Source organism: Chiloscyllium plagiosum, unplaced genomic scaffold (assembly GCF_037043375.1).
Source record: "Chiloscyllium plagiosum isolate Xiang-an unplaced genomic scaffold, Cpla_swu_hap1 HiC_scaffold_35, whole genome shotgun sequence".
In the NCBI taxonomy this organism is placed as follows: Eukaryota; Metazoa; Chordata; class Chondrichthyes; order Orectolobiformes; family Hemiscylliidae; genus Chiloscyllium; species Chiloscyllium plagiosum.
Window position 1 is genome coordinate 63,627,471 of NW_028270173.1, and position 19,270 is coordinate 63,646,740.

The 19,270-nt window shown below is 42.0% G+C and overlaps 1 protein-coding gene across 6 annotated transcripts in view; it reads left to right on the forward strand.

The window, feature by feature from the left end:
• LOC122541583 (uncharacterized) overlaps nt 1–17,393 on the forward strand; it is a 102,443-nt gene extending 85,050 nt beyond the window's left edge. For 2 of the 6 annotated variants that reach the window (XM_087979732.1, XM_087979735.1), the window contains exons 2-3: nt 14,606–16,300; nt 16,706–17,393. In XM_087979732.1, the coding sequence (XP_087835858.1) occupies nt 14,953–16,300; nt 16,706–16,989 (1,632 nt within the window). In that variant the 5' untranslated portion in view covers nt 14,606–14,952 and the 3' untranslated portion in view covers nt 16,990–17,393. Of the gene's footprint in view, nt 1–7,462; nt 7,598–14,011; nt 14,227–14,605 lie in introns of those variants that run through there. The other 4 variants (XM_087979733.1, XM_043678425.2, XM_087979737.1 and 1 more) reach the window with 4 other exon arrangements.
• The last annotated feature ends 1,877 nt before the right edge of the window (nt 17,394–19,270 follow it).

Consider the following 19,270-nt stretch of genomic DNA (forward strand, 5'->3'; position numbering starts at 1 on the left):
GAAGTTCTTATGAGGAAAGGCTGAGGGACTGTTTTAATCGGAGAGAAGAAGGCTGAGAAGGGATTTAATCGAGATATACAAGATTATCAGAGGATTAGATAAGGTGAACAGTGAGAGTCTTTTTCCTAGGATGACGATGATGTCGGCTTGTATGAGGGAGCACAGCTTCAAATTGAGGGATGATAGATTTAAGACAGATGTCAGAGGCAGGTTCTTTACTCAGAGAGTGGTAAGGATGTGGAATGCCCTGCCTGTCAATATAGTTAACTCTGCCACAATAGGGGCATTTATGCAGGCCTTGAATAAGCATATGGATGATGATGGGATAGTGTCGTGGGATGGGATTACATTAGTTAACAGGTCAGCACAACATCGAGGGCCAAAGGACCTGTTCTGCACTGTATTGTTCTATGATCTATGTTCTACCATTTTTCTTCTCATTGACCTCTTTGTAATCTTCGGGAACCTTCTTCATGTCTACAATGCCACCAATTTGGTCATGATGTGTCAGTGCCATTGTTGGACTGGGTAGACAAAGTTAAAGATCATACAACACCAGGTTACAGGCCAGCAGGTTTATTTGGAAGCACAAGTGTTTGGAGTGCTGCTTCTTGGTCAGGTAGCGAGTAGGGCATGATCATGGAAATACAGAACTTACAGTAAAATCAAAGTGTCAAACAGTTCATGCGATATATTGAACAAACCTGAATTGCTGTTAAGTCATTCATCACTTAGAATGGGGTTGCAGGTTTCGATTCATTAATATATAAATTCAAGAACTTTTTTTCAAGTCACATTTCCTAGATAACTTAAGGGTTTGTAAAGAAAAATGTGACATCTCAGCACAGATAATGCATTAAAGGTGTATAGTTAGAGTCTGTCTGTATCACACACTCGAGTTAGATTGGTACTATTTCCACAGTAAGAATTGATAAAATGTCACATGGACTGACGTCTACAGATTGTGTGCTTTTAGAACGAAATTGAATGTATCTGCAAAAGCAAATCTGCTGAAGTCCTTTTACTACCTTCCGAAGGTATACAAAGCCAATACACCTGGATGTCCCATCCTATCAGGCAATTGGACCCTGGGTGAGAACCTCTGCGATTTCAAAGTGCAATATTTCACTGTAGCTGCACGGATAGCATTTAGTTGGACTGATCGTTGTTTAAACCCACTGCTCCCAATATTCATCATTTTGCGTCTCCGTGCACTAACTGTTGGGAAACATTTGAACATATAATAGATTGCGCAGGAGGCTGACAGGATGGAAGATGTATATGGATCAAAATGATCCATAGATGGAGAAATGAAGGACATGTATCATCTTACTCTTCATTGCATCTGAAAATTTCCTCCTTCTATGGATGACGTATGTTGATATTCTTGCTGTGAATACAAATTACAAACCAGTATTAAACAAGAAGTTGTAATGACCAGAGGTATATTACAGACATTATCAGCTTTATGCCTCTGCTTTAGAGCACCTGTAAAAACACATTTATTCATGCAGTTACTCCAAAAAAAATTAAAGAGCAGAGCTGAAGAATGGGACCAAATATCCATTCCAAATAATATTTAAACTATTGAATCGCTTAAAAGAAAGGAGGATTTCGCAGAATTGAATCTGCATTGAATTCCATATCCTACATTCTATTCTCTGCATGTCCAGCCTCGACTCAACCCCATAAAGCTCCAGCTAGAACACTGATAATGTCTGACAACGTCCTTCTTTGCAACTGTCTGGATCAGTCTCCAGGGTTCACGAGATGACATCAGTTAAATGGTTCATTTGCTATAGGTTGCATGAAAGCCTGGCCCTTTAAAATAACACAGCACGTCAGGCAGCATCCGAGGAGCAGGAGAGCGGACACTTCAGGCATTTGCAATTTCTGGTGAAGGGCTAATGCCAGAAATGGCGACTGTCCTGCTCTTCAGGTGCTGCTCGACCTGCTGTGCTTTTCCCAGCATCATACTTTCTCACAGAGTGTAATAAAACAAACTTCTGGGCACAAAGAGCTACAAGAGCAGGCACTCAAGTTTAAGCCGATGTTAGATTATTATTTCAGCCAAACATTCCGTTTACTTAGCCTAACTCAGGAACAGTTGGTTTCCGGAACAAAATTCAGTCAAATTTTTGAATCTCATTTGCATATTGAAAATTTTCATTGATTGTGCACACAATATATTGAGGAGGCTTATGGAGTGCACAAACCTCCAAACACCCATCCGTACGACTCTTTAAACATGATATCCCTCCCATATTTCAGATTCCGCAGACAGCATATTGGACGTTTGATCATCTCAGAACACTCCAAATCAGACAAGATGAATGTTGTCTTTAGTCTGAGGGAAGGCAGACTTCGTAACATCTCCACAAAAAAAATCCGTCCTGATATTGCTTTCTTTTTCTACGTTACTACAGTCAGGACCAAGACACATCAAGCACTGCTCCTCATGGTTGCACGCAGTCAATGTAAAACAGCCAAACCTCGCCATGGTCAGAATGTGGCAATAGATAAATGATCTTGTTCCACAGATGCCAACTGTTTGAATACTGCTGCAGAGAAAGAACTGCGCTGAGATCAAACTTTCTACCATTATTTACATATTGTTCAGACAAGAAAGCACCCTGATGTACTTACGAAAGGTAAAACTTGTCTGCATATCACGTAAACAATACTTTTCATTGTACATCGGCACATGTGACAATAATAAATCCTGGTGTGTTGCCTGTAATGTCGATCCTCACCATTTGGTAGCGCTGCTTCCATAGAAGGGAAAGGATCTCAATCTGTTTTTGACTGCTTTTAATTTAGCTCACAAAGTAACCCCACCTCCAGCACATAGGTGTGTCACATGTGTTTGTTAAAATTCACCCGTTAATTGCAATTGTCAGAAATAGCGCTGGGGCAAGATGAAAGCTTGAAGATGAAACAAGAGTAACATTTACAGACACAGCTGTCTTCTCTGAGGTTTACAATAGTGACCAGGCATTTGAGTGAAGTTTTTTTAGATATTGCAGCAAAATCAATTTTGCTTTTCTCTATGTATGGCAATAGGGAGAAAATGCAAATTTTGTCTAATCAGCAAATAAAAGGAGGTAACTGTTTCAACGTTCAGGAATTCATCACAGGGATTTATGATATTGGCAATCGCACTGATAAATAGAAAAAGGGATAGCTTGGCACACAATCGTCGTGTTCTGAAAGAAAAGACAGAAACATGCAGTGAGAGCTTGATCACGACAGTCACCGCATTGAAAGTCTTCCAATTTCCTGAGAGAACATTGACAGCCACAGGGAGTTTAGGTTTGGTTCAATTGCAATGTGACTCTCCTGGCTGTTCAGGCAGTCAAGATCAAATTCTGATCCTGTCATGTTCCTGGGTACAACATAACCTGCGAGAAGGAACAGCAGTGCTGTGAGCTGATGTTGTCTGCCAGTGCGTAAAGTTCAATGGATCAAGTAGAAAAACATAGTACTCCTGTGATCTGCGTGGTGTGAGACTCAGTGAGTTCTCCCAATCAATAACTGAGCCCCAATGACTATTCTAAAACTCTAATCACCTCCCACCTCTCCCTTATTTGGAGAAATCGCATTTTCCAATACCTCTTCCTCAGTGGGATCTATGAGAGATCATATTGTTCAGAGGCCATTCGTTTTCGTTTGCTGATTCATGTCCCATCTTCATCTTCTCACAATTAAGACATTGAAATTAAATACAAGGATATCAGAAAAGGAACAAGACCAGGAAAAGATTAGCTGGTCTCCCCAGCTTCTCCCATACAAGTGCAACAAAGGACACCGATGTCATCACAACCGAGATTGTGTTGCCTCCTGAGTAACACAAGAAAAATAGTAAAAACAGAAGGTTCACTCCAGAGAAAACCTTTTTCTTATCCTGGACTACATTTGAGAAAAAAATAACCTTTCCTATCACAAGCATCCACCAACTTATTCCTGTAGATATTTCAAACACTCATTTTAAAAAAAGGACAAGTGCAAAATTACTCCATCTATTTACAGTCCACGCCACAATGAGGAAGAATCCTCCCTGACTCCTCATACTAACACAAATAACATTTCAAGAAATTAGCCAATTCTACTGGATAAACTCTTTTTTTCCAAACATTTTATTAAGTGTTTAATGTATCACAGCAGATGATGCAAGATACAACCAAAACAATTCCTTCAACTCAGATCAGAATTATCAGCAAACCTTTATCCTTAGTTTACACTTATTTTTAAAAAGTGTACTCATGAAACGGGGGTGCTACTGTTTACAATAGAATTTGTTGTTCATTCCCTGTTCACCTGCAAATGTGCGTCATGAGCAACCCTGTTAAACCACCGCGGTTCACAGTGAGAACATTGTGTAGCCGTGAGTGAACATCCTACTTCTGATTCTGTGATGTAGGAAAACTCACCGTTGAAGCGAGTGCAAATGGTTGGGCCTAAGCCATATCACCCAGAGGAATGCATGTAGAGTTATCATGGGAATATGACAGCTGACCTGCATTTTCCCCACTGCTTGGGATAACACACAGTAAAGGGGAATTTCTTTTGGACTCCATTGGATCTTTGTTGCCACACACATTAGAAACTGTCTTGATAACAGAGGTAGCCACTCATGTATTCAGGTCTTTTTTTCTATGTTTAAGCTAGAGTTCAAGAGCTCATTGGACCTGCCAGAAGACAAGCAGGCCATTTGTGAACTGCTTACTGCCACTTAAGTGCTGCTTGGTATCAACTGTTTCGAGTAGATTGGTATCAATATTTGGAACAAACTGTTCAATGAGGCAGCATTTGTTCTGATCATTATGGACAAGGAAATGTGGACAACGTGTTAGAGCTCTATTAGGACAGCTTGGCTATGGACATTGTTGTTCTAAAGACCAAGCCTTCAGCAGCAATGCTGGAATGTTGTCAGGGTTCATAGACTTCTCTGTATCCAGTACCTTCAGTTGGGTCTTGGTATGTGCTTGAGTGAATCGAGGCTGAAACAAACAAGCTTATTTTAAAACTAAACAGTTCAAAGTTTGTGAGAAGATTTTTAGCTCGGGTGCTCGTTGTTGTGGTTCTGTTCGCCGAGCTGGGAATTTGTGTTGCAGACGTTTCGTCCCCTGTCTAGGTGACATCCTCAGTGCTTGGGAGCCTACTGTGAAGCGCTTCTGTGATGTTTCCTCCGGCATTTAAAGTGGTTTGAATCTGCCGCTTCCGGTTTTCAGTTCCAGCTGTCCGCTGCAGTGGCCGGTATATTGGGTCCAGGTCGATGTGCTTATTGATTGAATCTGTGGATGAGTGCCATGCCTCTAGGAATTCCCTGGCTGTTTTCTGTTTGGCTTGTCCTATAATAGTTGTGTTGTCCCAGTCGAATTCATGTTGCTTGTTATCTACTAAGGATAGCTGGTCGTGTCGTTTCGTGGCTAGTTGGTGTTCATGGATGCGGATCGTTAGCTGTCTTCCTGTTTGTCCTATGTAGGGTTTTGTGCAGTCCTTGCATGGGAGTTTGTACACGACATTGGTTTTGCTCATGCTGGGTATCGGGTCCTTCGTTCTGGTGAGTTGTTGTCTGAGAGTGGCTGTTGGTTTGTGTGCTGTTATGAGTCCTAGTGGTCGCAGTAGTCTGGCTGTTAGTTCGGAAATGCTCTTGATGTATGGTAGTGTGGCTAGTCCTTTGGGTTGCGGCATGACCTCATTCCGTTGTCTTTCCCTTAGGCATTGTTGATGAAATTGCGAGGGTATCCGTTTTTGGCGAATACATTGTAAAGGTGTTCTTCTTTTTGCAGTTCGGCAGGACTCCTTACAGCACACAGACCAACAGCTAGGGGTAGCCCAGTTCAAATCCTAAATCTTTGAGAGATATGTAATAACATGTTTAACCAGCTTGATTGAAGATATGGCGGGGAGGGAACAAATGGAACTGCTGCATATATGTGGCTGCAGTGTATTACTTTAATGGTAGGGCCCTACCGCTGAGCCAAGAAATCCAGCTTCAAGTCCCAGCTGCTCCAACGTGTGATAACGTCTCTGAACAGGATGATTGGGGGAAAAGGGAACTCATTCCTGTTGGCCCTCTTGTGGTGCAATGGGCCAGGAGTTCCAGGTTCATGTCCTCTGCTCCAGCGGTGTGTAATGTCATCTCTGAACTAGTTGATTAGAAACATAGATTAAATAAAACAAGGGCTTATTTATGTTGGCCCTCATATGCTGCAATGAGAATGTCCGTTTCTTCTGGGCTGGGAGGTCCGGGTTCAAGTCCCACATGCTCCAGAGGTGTGTAAGAACATTTCTGAACATGTTGATTAGAAGGGGAAAAAAAACAGTCTATTTCTGGAGTTCTCTGGCGTGGTGGTACCTCTGTGCCACGAGTCCTGGCTTTAAATCTCACTGCTCCAGAGCTGTGTCATAACATTCTTCTCAACATTGATCAGAAAACATATTCAGAAAATGATTTTTAACAAAAGTGAATATTCAAGAGAGCTGCTAACAAAATGAGCAGGGACTTGTTCCAGTGGCACCATTCTGTGTAGATCACCTTGTCAGCAAACACATTGTTAATATTGGAGACTATCAAGTGGCCCCGGCTGCACAGAACTTATTGAGTGTTCTTTGAACGCTCTAATTATCTCTATTATGTCAGATGTTGTAGAATGAGGGCGCATGTTCAATTTCTGCATTCAGGAAAAAAGCTTCCCCCGTAAAATCTGGTCACAATCTTACCAGCAGCGTACCTCATTCTGGAATGCATTGGTTGTGCCAAATGACCTGTTTCTTTACCATAACAGTGGATATGGTGGTGCACACAGGGATCTGCGTTGCTGCACCAATGTGAAAATTGCAGCCTGGAGGTATGGATTGCGTTGGGAGAGGATCTGTTTTCTTTCCATTACATGAACAGGAATCTCTCAAGCTTTCCCACATGGCATTGGTCTATTTTAGAAGGAGTCACAAATCCAGTCTTCATTTTGTTGGCCAACACGAAATCTGAAATTCCAACTCAGGGACACAGTCACTACCCACTGTCCCACCAGAACTCACTGATGCATTTAATGCTATGCTTACCATTATAGCCTCAGCTAAAGCGGCAAATAGCCTTCAGCCTGTATGCTTACCTGGCCTCATGGAACTGGCACAGGATGGTGAACTCGAGTTGTTAACAATGGGCTGTTCAGATCTGGTGGTACTTCCAAAGTCCCTCAGGAGGTGAGGTAGTTTGTGGGAAACTGGAGTGTGTGTTTGGATGAGAATTGTGCTGTAGCTTCAGGACAACTTTGTATATGTTCACACAATTTAAATCAGTGCAGAGTTTGCATGTCTTGGTGTCTTCAAATACTGTTTTTTCTTCCTGTATTTGTTCTTCAGTTTGAGGTGTTCATGCAAATTTCTATTGACGATTAATATTGACAGCAGCGGCAGGCCCACACTTTGAGTGACAGGAAAGCAGGCTTCAGGCGAACATAACAGCATAACTGAGTGAGGCCGTACATCAGCCCGAGCTCCATCCTCCTGGACTGTTTCCTCAGGACTCTTACAGATGGCAGAAGTTTGTTCTGACTGTGTGAGATGACTGCAGGAGAATATATCAATTCAGGTGAAGCAGAATTTGCTGTAGTTATGGGTTTAGTCAATTTTTATGCACCATTGCTTGTTCTGTTTTTTAATGTTTTGTTTGATTCCTGAAATAGCATATCAGACAATATTTGATGTAAAATGGATGTTGTAAATCCGAACTGTTTGCAAGTATATTGAAGTACCTGAAAGTCACACAAATTGCTCTGAAAAAAGAACTGACGAGAATATAACAACCTCCTCCAAATTCAGAAATTGGTAGCTGATTTGGGGTGTCATGGAAGTACATCAGAAATTCTGAAGTCGACAGAACTCACAGGTTTTCCCCACAAATCCTGGAGATTGAATTCAGTTATCAGCAAGCTCCGCTCACTGTCACACGTCACCATCAGCAGCGTTCAAAGTAAGGACTGCCAGATGAAACCTCTCTTTTCAGCTTCTGGTCCACTCAATCCACAGTTGCTCATAGAAAAAAGAAAACGAATTTCACGTGGGACTAACATTTACTCTGTGAAAGAGAAGATAAAAGTGAGGGAATGAAAGAAAAATGTGCATTGATATTGATTTGACAAGAGTTTGCTTGTTTCCTAGGATTTGCACTGAGCAAAAGGTGAGTCTTTCCAGCAATCCAAGTCAGAGTCAATGAAGTCTCAAGAAAATCGGCAATGATGAAAACTAATGGTTTTGCAACTGTCGCAGTGGCAGGGGTATTCGTGGAGTAAGCATTGTAGTCAGTTTCTTGAGAAAGATCTGATCCTCAGAATCGTCCACTTACTTTTACAAGAACATAAAATCACATGTCACAAGAGAAAGTATAGGCCATTCATCTCAGTGAGTGTGTTCTGCCACCATTGAATGTGACTGCGGCTGATCTGATAACCCTGAATTCCACGTTCCTGCTTTTTTCCCCCAGTAACACTTGATCATTTCCTGATTTAAAAATCCACCTGTCTACATTAACCAATGAATGCACAGAGCTAAAGTGGCTAATTCATGTGGTTTGTCTCTCACTCTGATCACTGCTCTTCAACCTTCTGCAGTATTACGAGTGAAGCTCAGCAGATGCATGTGGATCAGCAACTAATCTTTCAACTCTTCCTACGCTGTCCCTTGAGAGCAAGGATTACTTTATTCCACTCTGGTCTCAACAGGTTCAGAGATGACCGAAATGTACAATGCACATTGTCCAGACTCTGATTGATGTGAATGAAGTGGTCTTTGAATGGTTGTCCTTACTGGTATTTGCAGGATTCTGCACACCCTCAGATTCCTCAACGTTTTGTCTGCACATTCTCATGAAGTTTCTCAACACATGAAATGGATTCAAAGGTTTTGCAAAAAACACATTTTTTTTAGAAAAAGGCTCTTTTCCATTGTTGGGGTTGCGTTTGTTTAGCAAACTAAGCTATGCTGGTGACCACCTCTCTTGGCCATCTCACACCCCACATTATTGGAATTTGATGTAAAGAGCTGGACCCAGCATTGATCCCAGCATCTGTATCTCCATCCAGTCCATCTCAATTTGATAAAAACTTATAATGAATAGAGAGGGTCTCCTTGTCGATTCGGCAGCCACCTCAGTGCACAGCAGCGTGCAATAGCTCCAGGTGCATTATTGAATCAGGTTCTGTGAGTAATAAGACCAAAGTCCATAAGGAATTGGAATGGGAAGTAATTATTCATCCCCCAGAACCTACAGAATTCAACAAAGTCATGAGTTATCAGACTCTCCTCATGTCCACTTGCCTGCCCATAATACTTAATTCCCTTCCTGATCAAGACTGTCTCTTTTATAGTCATAAGAATTCACAAAGAGTTTGCCTCATAACTCTTTGTGATAAGAAGTTAACAATGGCATACATCAACTCCAGCCTCCCAACTTGCTCTGATCTATTACAATTTGCCGAACATCAGAGTTGGACCATGGCATCTGATTGGCCCCATACTCATCCCTGGAACATCTGGATAACAAGGACATCCACGTCAGACTACTATTTATTGATTTTAGCACCATTTTCAAAACCATAATGCCAAGCAAATTTATCTCCATACTCTGAGACCTAGGAGAGTGTTCCCTGCTGTACAGCTAATCCTCGATTTCCTGACCCTCAGACAGCAATCAGTATGGACAGGTGACAACACTTCATCCACAATAATCGTCAACACTGGTGCCCCACAAGGCTGCACACCCAACCCCTTATATACTCACAATGGTGTTGCCAATTACAAATTGTTGATGACACCATCATAGTAGGTCAGGTCTCAAACAACAATAAGACAGAGTACAGGAAAGAGATAGAGAACTTAGTGGTACAGTATAAAGACAACAATTTCTTCCTCGAGGTCAGCAAAACAAAGAAGCTGGTCATCGACTTCAGGAAGCAGAGTGGATATCAGACGACTGCTTGTATCAATGGTGCTGAGCTGGAGTTGGTCGAGAGCTTCAAGTTTGTAAGAGTAGATATCATGAACAATCTGTCCTTGTCCATCTACATTGACACTACATTCTCAGAAGGCTGCAGAAATTCAGCATGTCCACAATAACTCTTACCATTTTTTTGTAGATGCATCACAGAAAGCATCCTATCTGGTTTAATCACAGTTTGGTATGGCAATTGCTTTGCCCAAGTCCACTAGCAACTACAGAAAGTTGTTAACACAGCTCAGACCATCACGAAACCAGCCTTCCATCTCTTGACTCCACCTACACTTCTCACTGTTTCCGAAAAACAGCCAACATAATCAAAGACCCTCCCACTCTGGTTATTCTGTCTTCAGCCCCGTTCCCTTCCCTCCATCAGATGGAAGATACAAAAGTTTGAAAACATGAACCAACCAATTCAATGATAGTTTCTTCCCCACTGTTATGAGATTTAGGAATGGACCTCTCCTATATTAGAGTTGATCTTTCCTTGCACCTTCTCTTTAGCTGTAACACAAATTCTGCATTCTGTTATTTTACCCTGATGTATTTATGTAAGGTATAATTTGTCTGGATAGCATGCAAAACAATATTTTTCACTATCTCAGTTCACGTGACAACAATAAATCAAATCAAATTCATGTGGATCACTCTCCACCCTCTCCTCCCTGTGACTGGTCTGTGGATTATCTCGCTATAGCTCCTATAGAATGCTCTCGGGGATGACTATAGATCACCTCGTCCAGTGACAGGCATTAATTAAACTCAGCTACATTTGAAAAGCTTTGTGGATCCACTAATTCAGGCATCTCTCACACTGATTAGGCTGAATACATCAACACCATCCCTGCATAGCCAGCTGGATATGTCACATGATAGTTCAAAAAATGGTCTCATCTCTAGTGTTTTTATTCTATGTGACTCACAGAGTTCTACTGTTCAACATTTGAGGATTTCCTATTCATTGCTACTTTCTTTCCCTAGCTACTCTCTTGTTGATATATGTATAAAATACTTGGGATTCTCTTTTACCCTGCTGGCCATGAAAATTTCATAGCTGTTTATCACCCACCTAACTTCCCATTTGAGCTCCTACCTACTTTCTCTACATACTTCAAGGACTTCATCTGTTTATAGTTCTGTAGAGCTTAAATCCTCCGGAACACACTTAACAAATTGCTCCTCATCCAAACTCCTGGCACTGAGGGAGTCCCAATTGATATGAGGAAATTAACATTACCTACAACATCTCTGTAATTTTTACACCTTTTCAGAATCTGACTTTATATCTCATTCTCTAACTCCCACTGGTAGCTGAAAAGCTTGTAGTACAGTTCCTGCATTGTGATTTTATCTTTCCAGTTCCTGAGATCTACCCAGAATGTCTCGATGCAAGATCCCTCCAGGATGTTTTCTATTAACACAGCTCTGATGTGCTCCCGAATCAGTAATGCAACTCCCCCAACATCTTTTACGTAGTCCTCTGTCTTGTCTGGAACCTCGATATCCCAAAACGTTAAGCTGCTAGTCCAGTCCCTATTTCAACCGTGTCTCTGCGCAAGCAGCATCACAATTACGTACATTCATCCAGGCTCTAACTTCATCCATTTTACCAATTATATTTCTTGCACTGAATCAGATACAGACCATGCCTCCACTTCTGTTCAACCTCTCTATGACTGCTCTTCCTCTTAGCTATATTTGCTTTAGACTTAAGTTCTTCCCGAGTCTCTATACTTACTGACCTGCCCCTCCAATTCCCAACCATGTGCAATAATAGTTTAAATCCTCGCGAGTGGCATTCATTAACCTCCATGCGGGATATTGGTGCCCCTGAAGTTTAGTTGCAATGCGTCCTCTTTGTACAGATTCCATCTTACTTAGAAGACATCCTAATGATCAACATATCTGCAGCACACACCCTACCCTAATTCTTCAGCCATATGTTGAAATTGTACTCTGTCTCTGTTCCTGGTAATATCAATTTAATATTAATTTATTCAGTATTTTACCATTTGTATAATGTGGATTAGCCAGGAAATATAGGATTCCAGAGGTAGTTTAGGAGGTAGGGGTATTTGGGAAGAATGCTCTTTGAAGGATTGGACTTCACGGGTTGAATGGCCTGTTTCCACACTGTGTAGATTCTATTCTAAGGGAAACAAGGGATTGACATAAACTAGCACTGACCAATCGGAAACAGTGCTCCCTTGTCCCGTGTGATGTCAATAGGATACTTCACGGGATGAGTCGGCTGCTCGCTCCTCCTGAAAGGAACCCGCCCGAACCAAAACATTGCAGACCGAAGGTGAACCGCTTCGTGCGTGGTCCTCGATCATTACTCCCCCTCACGAGGGTGTCTGCTCGTCATTCGTTTACAACTAATCTTCTGCTTTGTCCAGTGGTGATGAGCATTTCTTTGTGATTCAACTGAAACGAGGAGAGATTGGAAGAGAATTCTAAGAATCTGATAACCTGCCATCTGTGACATTCCTCGTTTCGATGTGATTTCCTCAGAGTTGGAATAAATCCCGTCACAGTTTTTCCCCACATACTGACTCGCCTTCAATGTGCACGCACGCCTCCAAAGAGAGGGGGCACTCAGATTTCTAATTCTCCAGATGATCGTTTCAATTGCGTAGGTCAGACAGGAACGTCGATTTTCCTGCTCCTTGGATGCTGTCTGAACTGCTGTGCTTTTCCAGTACCACTCTAATCGAGAATCTGGTTTCCAGCATCTGCAGTCCTTGATCTCAACCAGGACCGAAGAATAAATTGAACAAGGGCAGAACTACAGATTCATGAAACAGAAAAGGCAGTGAGGCAAATCAATTGTCTTTATATATATATATATATATAAATCAGACATCACAACTGAGGTAAAAAAGGAGAAAATTGAAAAGTATATGATGAATTCGGTGAGACAACACTCGGAGCACTGAGCATAGTTCTTGTAAAAAAAATCAACAAAATGGAAGAAGATACCAACATCATTGATAACGACAAGATTGAGAATTTAGCAGGAAAGACTGAACAGACCGACACTCCCCCCCCCCCAGAGCAAAGAGTGGCTGAGAGTCACGTAATGCAAATCTTCAAAATGACCAATGACTACATTGAGAATTTGGGGGTAAATGGAGAAAAGACATTTCCACTTGGTGTGCGTTCATGTGATTAGAGTGGGTAGGGCTTTAGGATGGGTGTGAGGAAGTCCCAAACATTGAGATAAATAAAAGCAAGGTTTGCTGGAGATATGAAATAAAAACAGGAATTACAAGAGAAATATACAAGTTTGGTAGCATTTAAGGAGAGGAAAACGGTTAATGATTCGAGTTCAATATTACTCTCCTGATCTGCTGTAAAACCCATGCGACTGTACATGTTACACACTGATGCCGTCAGTTTGAAAGATAAAATGTGATAAACAATGTTGTTCCCACACTAGATATACATAAACAGCAGCTGCAATAAGTGAACTTTATTCAGATGGGAGCTGAAAATGTGTTGCTGGAAAAGCGCAGCAGGTCAGGCAGCATCCAGGGAACAGGAGAATCGACGTTTCGGGCATAAGCCCTTCTTCAGGATGGTCATTCCTGAAGAAGGGCTTATGCCCGAAACGTCGATTCTCCTGTTCCCTGGATGCTGCCTGACCTGCTGCGCTTTTCCAGCAACACATTTTCAGCTCTGATCTCCAGCATCTGCAGTCCTCACTTTCTCCTCAAAGATTTTATTCAGATGGGACAGTGACAAGTTTAAATCTCCGCCTGATCTGCTGCTCAAAGTCACCTCCACTTCCCCGGTCAGTTTCCCAAGTTTCAGGAAACCCATGTTGCTCCAGAAATATTTGGATTGACTGTGAGAGACGTCAATCAGAGAGCCCACCCACTCTGCACATTGTCTCCTCTTCCTCTTCCAGAGCTGGTTCACTTCCTATAGGGACTGAAAACCAAGTGAGGAGATGGTGAGTGAGGGAGCAGCTTTTATACAAATTGTATCCCATAATATCCACACCAACCTTCAGGCAGTCTGACTATCCTGTGGGCAGTCAGGGGTGGAAAAGTCCCTTATGCTGTGTGAGAAGATCCAGCTGAGAGAGCTGTTTACTCGGTGCTTTGTGCTGAACTGTGTGACTGGAGCTGTGTGTTGGATATTGAGTGTGTTTATTGGAAGCATTTCCCTCTGATTTCCAGGCTGAGGATTGTTGATGCTTCATTCCTGAATATGAGAAGGTGAGGTCTAATTATCTGGGAGGTGCAGAATAGGATTCTTACTAATTTACTAACATTGATTTCTGTGTTGGAAAGTGGTTATCACCCTGTGGACTATGCATTGTCTCTTGGCCAAAATCCTGGTATTTCCTTCCTTGATGCATTGTGGGTGTAACAGCTACATAACTGCTGCTGCCCTTCACCCCCACTCCAGGGGAGTGTGATGGTTCAAATGGGTCAGCATCACATTCTGAAGGCAAATTAGGAATGGGCAACAGATACTGAGTGATTAAGCGACAGCCACATCCTGTGAATGTGTGAAGAAGAAATAACAGAATTCAGCCAGTTTACAAAGGAGCGGTGGTTCAATCAAATTTTGTTTCCATTTTCTGTTTTCCAGAAGGTTTCACTGTATGACACTGGAGAATACAGAGAAAACAGACACTGCAGATATCATGCAAGGAACAACTGCACAACTATTGGGAGACATCCAGGCCCCTTCACAGCATAGCGCAACACAGCAAAAGTTGTTCAATAAAACCATCATCTGAAAATCAGTTGCGTTAGGAGAACTTTAGCTTATCGTGAGATCTGATATTGGTCAGTGGTGTGGAGCCTTCCATCAGAAACAACCTTTCTGAAGGTTTGGCACAGACGCATTAATTCTGGGGAGATAACATTCGTATCTGGAGAGTTTATTGGGATTTTCACAAACCATCAGAACTGCTGAACAACTAATACATTCACATGGGGAAAAAAGCATTCACATGTGATGTGTGCAACAAATCATTGTCATCGTCATCAACCTTCCTCATCCACCAACGTATTCACACAGGGGAGAAGCCATTCAAATGCAGGCAGTGTGGTAAATCATTCTCCCAATCATCAAAGCTTCGTGGACACCAACGTGTCCACACAGGGGAGAAACCATTCCGATGTAAGGTGTGTGACAAATCATTCTCACAGTCAGAATACCTCCATACACACCAGCGTGTCCACACAGGAGAGAAACCGTTCAGGTGTGAGGTTTGTGATAGATCATTCTCACAGTCAGGATACCTCCACGTTCACCAACGTATTCACACAGGAGAGAAATTATTCAAATGTGAGGTGTGTGACAAATCATTCTCACAATCAGGTAACCTCCGCTTACACCGACGTATTCACACAGGACGGAAATTGTATAAGTGCCGTATGTGTGATGCATCATTCTCACAAGCAGAAGTCCTCCACAGTCACAAAAGCATCCACATTGCAGAGAAACTGTTTAAGTGTGATGTGTGCAATAAATCATTTCCAAGTTCATCAGGACTTCTGATCCACCAGAGAATCCATACAGGGGAGAAACCATTCCGATGTGAGGTGTGTGACAAATGCTTCTCACAGTCAGGACAGCTGCATGTACACCATCGTATTCACACAGGAGAGAAGTTGTTGAAGTGTGAGCTGTGTGACAAATCATTCCCCACTTCATCGAGATTCCTGCTCCATCAGAGAATTCACACAGGGGAGAAACCATTCCGATGTGAAGTGTGTGACAAATCATTCTCATCATCATCAAACCTCCGCACACACCAACGTGTCCACACTGGAGAGAAACCCTTCAGTTGTAAAGTGTGTGACAAATCATTCTCTCAGTCCGGATATCTGCGCGTACACCAACGTATTCACACAGGGGAGAAATTGTTTATGTGTGAGGTGTGTGACAAATCATTCCCCACTTCGTCGGGACTCCTGATCCATCAGAGGATTCATACGGGGGAGAAACCATTCCGATGTCAGGTATGTGAAAAATCATTCTCACACTCAGGAAACCTCCGCTTACATCAACGTGTCCACACAGGAGAGAAACCATTCCGATGTGGGGTATGTGACAAATCATTCTCACAGGCAGGATACCTCCGTACACACCAACATATTCATGCAGGAGAGAAACCCTTCAGGTGTGAAGTGTGTGACAAATCATTCACACAGGCAGGATACCTCCGCATACACCAATGTGTCCACACAGGAGACAAATTGTTTAAGTGTGAGGTGTGTGAAAAATCATTCCCCACTTCTTCGAGACTTCTGTTCCATCAGCGGATTCATACAGGTGAGAAACTATTCATTTGCAATTTGTATGACAAATCATTCTCAGAGACATCAGGCCTGCTCAAGCATCAACATGTTCACTTGGGGGAGAACGTTCATGTCTAATGTGTGTATCAAATCATTATTGAATTAATCAGTTCTTCACAGTCATCAACATATTTACACTGGGAGAGTAACACTTCAAGTGTGAAGGTTGTGATCAAGCTTTCATCAAACATATTGAAATCCACAAGATTCAAACAAGGAATCTAGTGTGTTGTGCACCAGGTTTATTTCACCTCTTCCTAACTCAGTGATTCTGGCAGCATCAGTGATTCTGGCAGACATCGATGTTTCCACACAGACTTACGAGCTGTATCGGCTGCTAGCATTGCTCTGAGAATTATCTGTGTTATTTACTTTTCAGAGCTCACACAGGAGAACTGTCTTTCCAAATCACTGTCTGTCTCAGCAAAGCCTGCCTCAAACCTCTCCCACCATCTGGCCAATAATTTTAAGAAGATCAATGCATCTTTGACCAGATCACCAAACATCACCAGACGAAGGGTCCTGCAGAGGATCACTTCAAGTATAGAAGTTTCTAATCAGCTCACTGCAGGATGTTCAGTGGGACTGGGACACAGAACAAGAAGCAGCTTTCACTCCCATCAAACAACTAGTGATGACATCACCAGTGCTGAGGGATTATGATGTCAACAACAGAGTCACTCTGCAGTGTGATGTCAGTAAAAGAAGGACTTGGAGTAACCCCCATGCAGTGAGGACAACCCATTGTGTTTGTATCAAGAGTGTTTACACAAACTAAACCATTTTCTACACTGATTCAGAAAGAAAGACTGGCTATTGCCTTTGATCATGAACATTTTAAACAGGAGTTGTTTGGGAGAGGGAAAGTGACAGTTTTGTCTGACCACGGGATAATTCAAAGTGTGCTTCTAAAACCACTACTGCATTCTCCAAAGTAGTTGCATAGGATGTTACTGTTATGACCAAGATCTCTAGTTCCACTAGTCCCACTTTACCCGGTACCTGATATGTTGAATTGTATTCTTTCTGTACATTTGATTGGCAATAAAAATGATCCATGAACCAGGTGAAGGTTGGTGATGGCCTGAGTGATATTATTGCAAGATAATTCATCCAGAGACTTAGGTAATATTGTGGGGACCTGGGTTCAAATTCCACCATGGAAAATGGTGGTATTTGAATTCAATAATAATCTGAAAATAAGAGTCTTAAGATGACCATGGAACCATTGCCAGTGTAGAATGCTGCCAAATTTGAGGGAAAAGTGATAACAAAGGGTTGATGATTTTGATCATTATTGACCTGTCAGTCAGTGAACTGTCAGCTCAGTGATGGAGGAGCTCTGAGGTGGCATTGAAGCATTTTCAACTGGAAGTGTCAAGTGGACTTTTGTTTTATTCACTCATGGGATGTTGAAGTCATTGGCTGGCCAACATTTATTGCATGTCCCCAGCTGCCCTTGAACTGAATGGCTTGCTAGGTTATTTCAGAAGACAGTTGAGAGTCAATCATATTGCTGTAATATGTCATATGTCAAAGAGCAGTCTCTTTTTGATGAACCTATTTTCAGAGATATCCGTCTTTCGTCATAAAATAAGAAAAAGCAGAAAATTCTGGAGAAATCACTGAAAACTCTGATTCTGGCAGCATCAATTGAGAGAGAAACATTGAATGCCTTACATTTGATATGACTACTTCAGAACTGGGTCAGACGAACTCATGTTGGTCTTGAAACTTTAACTCTCTTTCTCTCTCCCAGATGCTGCCTGACCTGCTATGTTTCTCCAGCAGTTTCATTTCAGATTTGCAGCATCTACAGTATTTTGCTTTTATTTCAGTGTTCAGTCAATTTGATTCACTCCACATAATACCAAGAAATTTTCCAGACCGCAGCAAGGGTTGTGTCTCAGCTGTAGTATGGATTAGTCAAGATCTAGAACTGCTGTGCCACTCAGTGACAGCACTGGCATCTACCCAAGAATTGTCCAGCTATGCCCTGTACAAATCTTTCACAAACTCAGGATGTCCAAAATCATCTTCCAGACAATTATGTGTTTGGTGAAGTTTAGCCACTTTTTATAATTCAGCATCAATGGCAGCCTGTTTTCACAAGGCAAGCTCCCAAAAACATTAATGTGATACTGACTAGATCATTTGATTTTGTGATTGATCGTGGGCTCCACACTGGCCAGGTTATTGGGGATATACTCTCTGCACTTCTAGTCTCAAGAGATGTTCTACATTCACCTGAGAGAGCAGACAGTACCTTCGATTAAAATTAATTGTTTCTTTAACCATGCAGCACTGCCTCGGTATTGCACTGGTATTTCAGGCACAATGTTCAAGACTCTGGGTTGAGACATTAAGCTGCAATCTTCTTCACTCAGCCATAATAGACTGCAGCTGACAAAACCTTATGAAATTTCAATCTATCAGATTTAGTAGCTAAAGGTTGCATTCCAAAGGCTGGGTGCGGAATGGTTTCCCCCATGTAAACTGGCAGCCTGAAAATTTGGTTTGGTTTACATTGTGAACTAGTGAGAGTTGCAAATGTCAATGGTGTTGTTGTGTCTGGGGGTTTATGAAGCTATGAAAGGTGGTAAAGCCCCAGGGGTCAAGTGGAATGGACATTTTACTAGATCACCTTCAATCAGTATTGTTGATGGACTATTCTGCTTTCATTCACTATTCACTGAAGCTCTGTTGTAAATTGCTCTGTTGCATAAATGACTTTGTTACATTTAATGTCACAATGGCAGTGCTTACTGGAATTTTATTGAATAGCTGCTTCCCCAAAGTTCTGACTGTGATTGATCGCACCCACACAGTATTGAAGGTCACCCGAGAATACTAACCTAGCTGCCTGAACAGACTGCAATTTCTCTCCACTGTGTCTTCTATCTTAACACGTCCCAACAGCAAACTGAAAGATTTACACATGCTG